The sequence below is a fragment of the Octodon degus genome, unplaced genomic scaffold, assembly GCF_000260255.1.
Source record: "Octodon degus isolate 3935 unplaced genomic scaffold, OctDeg1.0 scaffold00293, whole genome shotgun sequence".
NCBI classification, from domain to species: domain Eukaryota; kingdom Metazoa; phylum Chordata; class Mammalia; order Rodentia; family Octodontidae; genus Octodon; species Octodon degus.
In genome coordinates this window covers 1,349,106-1,354,617 of record NW_004524869.1, presented here as the reverse complement: position 1 = coordinate 1,354,617, position 5,512 = coordinate 1,349,106, and the positions used below count along the sequence as shown (strand labels likewise).

Sequence of the window (5,512 nt, the reverse complement as noted above, 5' to 3'; positions counted from 1 at the left end):
TTTTCAATATATGTACTTATGTGAGGCTGGGAATTTAAGCCATAGCATCCTATATTCTACCCCTGGGCTATATTTGCAGTCCTAATTAAAATATATTCACCATGACAGGCTTTACTGGCTATTGATAGGTTTTTTCAAATGCCTGGCACAGCAGAGAAGCAGGTAGAAGGAAAAAGGGAAAGGGCCTTTATAATCTTTGAGGACACGGAGAGGATCTGGGGAAGACAAGGAATTCTCTCGATTGGAACAAAGGGAGGCTGAGGCTTTCATGGCCTTTTGTCAGGATGGAGTTAGGAGGGGACATTTAGTTATACCTCAGGAGCTGACTGGGGTCTTTCCTGAGGCAGTGGGAAGGCTGAAAGGAAACTGTACCCTGGGCTCAGTTGGAGAAGAAGGGGGAGAGGTGGTCTTGGGGAAGATGGGCTTTTGTTTTAAGGGCCTCAGCCATATTAGATGACCACCATGATGATTTAGCAATTTATACTAGGGCCAGAACCTCAGATATATGACAGACAAAGGAATCTTGTGTAGTCCTTGATAAAACATGTTTCATAAACACAGCAAAATAGAAATGTCTAGGAATGAAGACAAAAAAGAACCTCAATAAAATGACAGTTAATGGCCTGAATAAAAAAAAAAGAGAGAGAGAGAGAAACAATGAAAGTTACCTGCATAATGTAAAGCGGTTTTCCCCGAACTGTCGATTCCTTCAGTTGGGCATTTAGACTAGAAAACAAAAGTAAATTTCATATGTCTCCTGCACAAATTCTGTTCAGTTTGTCCTTTTCATGCAAGGTACAACATGACATATTGGGAAAGATATGAACATAAAAAGCCCCAGGCCCTGTGCTCCAGGGCCCTACAGTGCTTTTTGGGAAGGAGATTCATCTCCAAATAATGGCAGGCAAAGAGCAAGTCCTCTGCAGCTCTGCTATCCATTCCTGTTGTCCAACACCATCCCACTGTCGCTGGATCACCCCCACCAGCTAACAAGTATGTGCAAGGATCTTGATCTTAGCCTTTCCCCTCATGTGTGGCCTAATTCTCTGACGTCTTTTGTTTCTCATTTGCTCCTAAAGCCACTGCACCTGCATGTCTGCTCTCAAGGCTCTACCGAGATGGCCCTTGTCAAGGTCACCAGTAAACTACAAATGACTGAAACAATGAAGGCCATATCACAGACAGCCTGGCTTGCAATGTCAAGAGATGCAGAATTAACAAGAGAGAGACCCAGGACCCAAAGACAGCCACTGCCCAATGGGAGAACCCAAAATTTATCCAGAAACAACAATGGTGAAATATTTTGAAAGGTGGAAGAGGTAAAAACTGGCTACCCTAGAGTGAAATGCCTGCCCATTGGTAAGAATGGAGATCAAGTTACCTCTTACCAAGCTCTGGCCTAATTTTAGAACAGCACAAGGAAACTGTTTAAAGGCTTCAAAGATTCCAGAGAAAACCCAATCCATTTGCATAAGCAGATATAAAATTACATTAGAGGCTAGAATATCTGGTTCTAGCCCACAAGAACTTCTAACTTGTCAGGTTAAATCTTCCTTAAAATCAGAGCCAGATGCAAGGTCTGGCTAGCCAAGCCAGGAAGGGAATGTAGATTTAAAACACATTTTAAAAGTTAAAAAAAAAATGCTCCCAAAAACCCAAAACCGAGGTAGGGCCAAGGGTGTAGATACAAGGCAGTTAGTTGGGCAAATGAATGCTTTTGCCTAGAGTGTCTGGTCAAAGAAAAGGCAGAAAAAGAAAAATGTTCAGTGTCTTCAAGAGGAAGCCTCATAATAAAACATCACAGATATTAATCAATTTTTCTTGAATTTTGCTTCAAAGACCTGTTAAGGTCAAACATTCCTGGAATTGGCAGTAGCGTGCATCATGTAAAATAAGACTGTGTGATCAACAAAGAGAGAGAGACTGTGTGATCAACAAAGCTAGACAAGTTGAAGAATGTGACCACATTTCTAAATTAGAATTTCAAAGCTAAATTAAAGCAAGATGCTGAGTCCAGAACAGTGCTTATGATGGCCATGACAACAGCTGGACAGACCAGACAGACAGTACTCCAAATACATCTTTTATTGCTCTATGCTGTTTCTGAAAACAGCCAGCTTGCATTCTGACCACAACAGCTGAACATTATTGTATAGACTGCTATTGGGGTTTCATTAAGTATGCATCTGTACAGATTTATGAAACGCACCACCTTAAGAGATCATTATAAACTTCCTGGCAGGTTATCAGACCAGAGAAATGGCTTAAAATTATAAGGAAGAATAAAGCTAAGTACTTAAACAGGAACTCCACAGTAAAAACTTGTCAAGTTACATGCAAGGAAATAATGGCTGAAAAGTTGTTTTTCAATAAAAGTTGCCCCTTAGCTCAGTTCTTTAAGTGGCTGCTTCAATAAAGCAGTCAGGCTCAGGCTGCTGTGGTTCGATCCCCACAACTCAAGCCAGCCAAACCTGCCCTGAAGGCATTCGGAGCAAATAAATAAATAAAAGTTGAAAAAATAATTTTATAAAAGAAGAGTTGCGTTGTACTCATGATTTATAGGGTGAATACTAGGACACAGGAGATTCTATATGGCAAGGATTTTCAATAGTTTGAAAAGGGATTTTGTAGAAAACTGACTATGTACAGGGAACAAGTCCACTAGGAAAGAAGAAGAGAGCCTGAACGAAGGGTAGAAGACTAATCCTATGAAGAGATTTCAAATTTTGATTAGACTACCAACAGAATGAAGAGAAGAAAAAGTTTTTGCCAGCTACTCCTCTGGGGAACTAATATCTAAAATATATAAAGAACTCAAGGGCTGTAAAGATAGCTCAGCAAGGGGCCGGGGAGATGACTCAGTGGAATAAGTGCTTGCCTGGCAAGTGCAGGGGCCTGAGTTCAATCCCCAGTTCTGCCAAAAAGAAAGAAAGAAAGAAAGAAAGAAAGAAAGAAAGAAAGAAAGAAAGAAAAGATAGCTCAGCAGTCTAAGTGCCTGCCTGGCAAGGGCAAGGACCCAAGTTCAATCCCTGGTGCCACATGCCATGTGACCCTGGAACCTGGGATTCCAGCACTGGGGAGGCTGAGACAAGAAGATTACTATGAGTCTGAACTGCATAGTGACACCCTGTATCAAATGAATAAATAAATACTAAAAATATTAGAATCCTCAGATTTACAGACCCAATTCAAAAATGTTCATCTGAAATGAACAGATACTTTTCATGTGAAGAAGTACAAATGGTTAGTAAATACATGAAAAAATATTCAAAACAACAGGCCATGCAGGAAGTGCTAACGAAAGAATGGTCATCACTCAAGAAATCAACCAATAAGAAATGCTGGCAGGGCTGTTGGGAAAAAGGAATCTTGCTCCACTGCTGGTGTGGAGGTAGACTGTGGAAATCAGTATGGAGATTCCTCAAAAATCTATAACTAGAGGTTTCATTACTCAGCCATTCCCCTTATAGGTATCTTCCCAAATCAGTTGAAGTCACCATTCACCATGTTTAGAGCAGCATAACTCATAATAGCTAAATCTTGTTGGACACAGCCTGTATGCCCATCAAGAGATAAATGGATGAGACAAATGTGGGGCTTTTGTGTGTGAGTGGTTTTTATATAGAACAGTGCTATTCTGTCACAAAGTATAAACAAGACATTTTTAAGTAAACAGATTCACCTCAAGGCTACAATCTTAAGTAAAACAAATCAGACATGCAATTTTATTTATTTATTTATTTATTTATTTATTTATTTATTTATTTATTTATTTTGTGGAACTGGGGATGGAACTCAGGCCCTTGTGCTTGCCAGGGAAGCACTAATTCTACTGAGCCATCTCTCTAGCCCCTAGACATGTAATTTTAAATACCACATTATTCTCTTGTGTGAGAAACTCGAAGTATAAATAAGGACCAAAATAGAAGATGGATATTAAGGAATAAGTTTTTTTCAAATGGAAAGGGGAACAAGAGATGGAGAGGGGGGAATGTAGGAAGGGAAAAGATTAAAAAAAAAAAAAAAGACAGAAAGAAATGAAGGAAAAAATACAGCCTTACAAAGGGAAGGGAAAGGGGCTGGGAGAGGAGTGGGAAAAGAAAGAAAGAATTAAGATGTGTCATATACATGTACAAATGATGAATACAGTCATTCTTTTTATTGGTAGATCATACAGACATGTACTTTTAGAAAACCCAAAACAAAACAACTCCAAGGTCTGACATTCTCAACATTTGGAATTTTCCAGAAACTCAGAGATTTAATGTAACTGAGGTATGGTGGTGCAAACCTGTAATCCTAGCATTTGGGAGGTGGAAACAGGAGGATGGCTGCAAGTTCAAGGCCAGCCAGGGCTACATAGTGAGTTCAAGAACAGCCTGAACTACATAACAAGACTGTCTCTAACAAAAAATAATAGTAGCAATAGTACAAAAGATCGATCTAAAATCAAAAAGCTAACCTGCCAGGCATGGTGGCGCACATCTGCAGTCCCAGGACTTGGGAGGCAGAGGCAGGACAACTGTCATGAGTTTGAGGCCAGCCTGATTTACAAACCACATTCAAGGCCAACCTGAAATTATAGAGAAAGCTTCTATCTCAAAATAAAAACAATAAGCAAACAAATAAATAAAAAGATTCAAGGGTAAGTAGAAGCATTTTCCCTTCATCTTCCACTTGAGTAATGTGGAAGATGTCTGTGTGAGTCTATGACAGAATGGACCACAGGAATTACAGAGGCATGTGGAAGCTGAATTTACTGCATTTTATTAAACATACTCAAAATCTTGCTGCGTTTTGTGTCCAACATTTGGCCAAAAAATGAACACAAATGGAAACTTAACCTTTCATCTTCTAATGTAAAAAAATTTTATTTACTCACTTTCTGATTAATGCAAAATTCCCCCATGTTTACTTTGCAACCTTTTGTGTATGTTTATCTTTCATATCATTAAATAAATGTGGTATTCAAGCAAAATAATTTTGATTAGAAATCTTTTTTTGCCAGTGGATTTGCTATGGAAACAATGTTTTCCCTGATTTTATTTCAGTGATAGGGCTACTTAGCAGACACAGGTTCTGGGATAGTAGTATAAGGGGTGTGTGTGTGTGTGTGTGTGTGTGTGTGTGTGTGAGCGTGCGCAGGGGAGGTTAGAAAAAGGTTACCTTTACATTTGAAGAATGACACATTCATAAGTATAAGCTGTTGCCACTTTACCTGAACGAGCCTCCTGACGCACTCATGGTGGCCGTTCTTGGCAGCGAGGTGTAAAGCACTGTGTCCTGAATGGATTGAAGAGCAGAAAATGGGGGAACAAGTCATAGTTTTTGTATAAGGCTTCACATTCTTTTATGCAACCCGGGAGGAGAGAACAAGCCATCCTGCCCCAGGTAACGTCCACAGGCTCTGCCTGCTCTTCTCTTAGGCTTCAGTTACACAGCGCACTGGAGGCCTGTAATGGATCTGCGACATGACGCTTAGAAGTTTACCCTTTCACTGCCAAATGCCCTT

General features: G+C 39.9%; 1 protein-coding gene across 7 annotated transcripts in view; it reads right to left on the bottom strand.

Moving 5' to 3' along the window:
• Positions 1–5,512, bottom strand: part of Rai14 (retinoic acid induced 14) — a 156,855-nt gene that overhangs the window by 25,442 nt on the left and 125,901 nt on the right. For all 7 annotated transcript variants that reach the window (XM_023707461.1, XM_023707463.1, XM_023707462.1 and 4 more), the window contains 2 exons: positions 5,219–5,283; positions 669–726 (listed from right to left, as the gene is read on the bottom strand). In XM_023707461.1, coding sequence (XP_023563229.1) covers positions 669–726; positions 5,219–5,283 — 123 coding nt within the window. The remainder of the gene's footprint in view (positions 1–668; positions 727–5,218; positions 5,284–5,512) is intronic.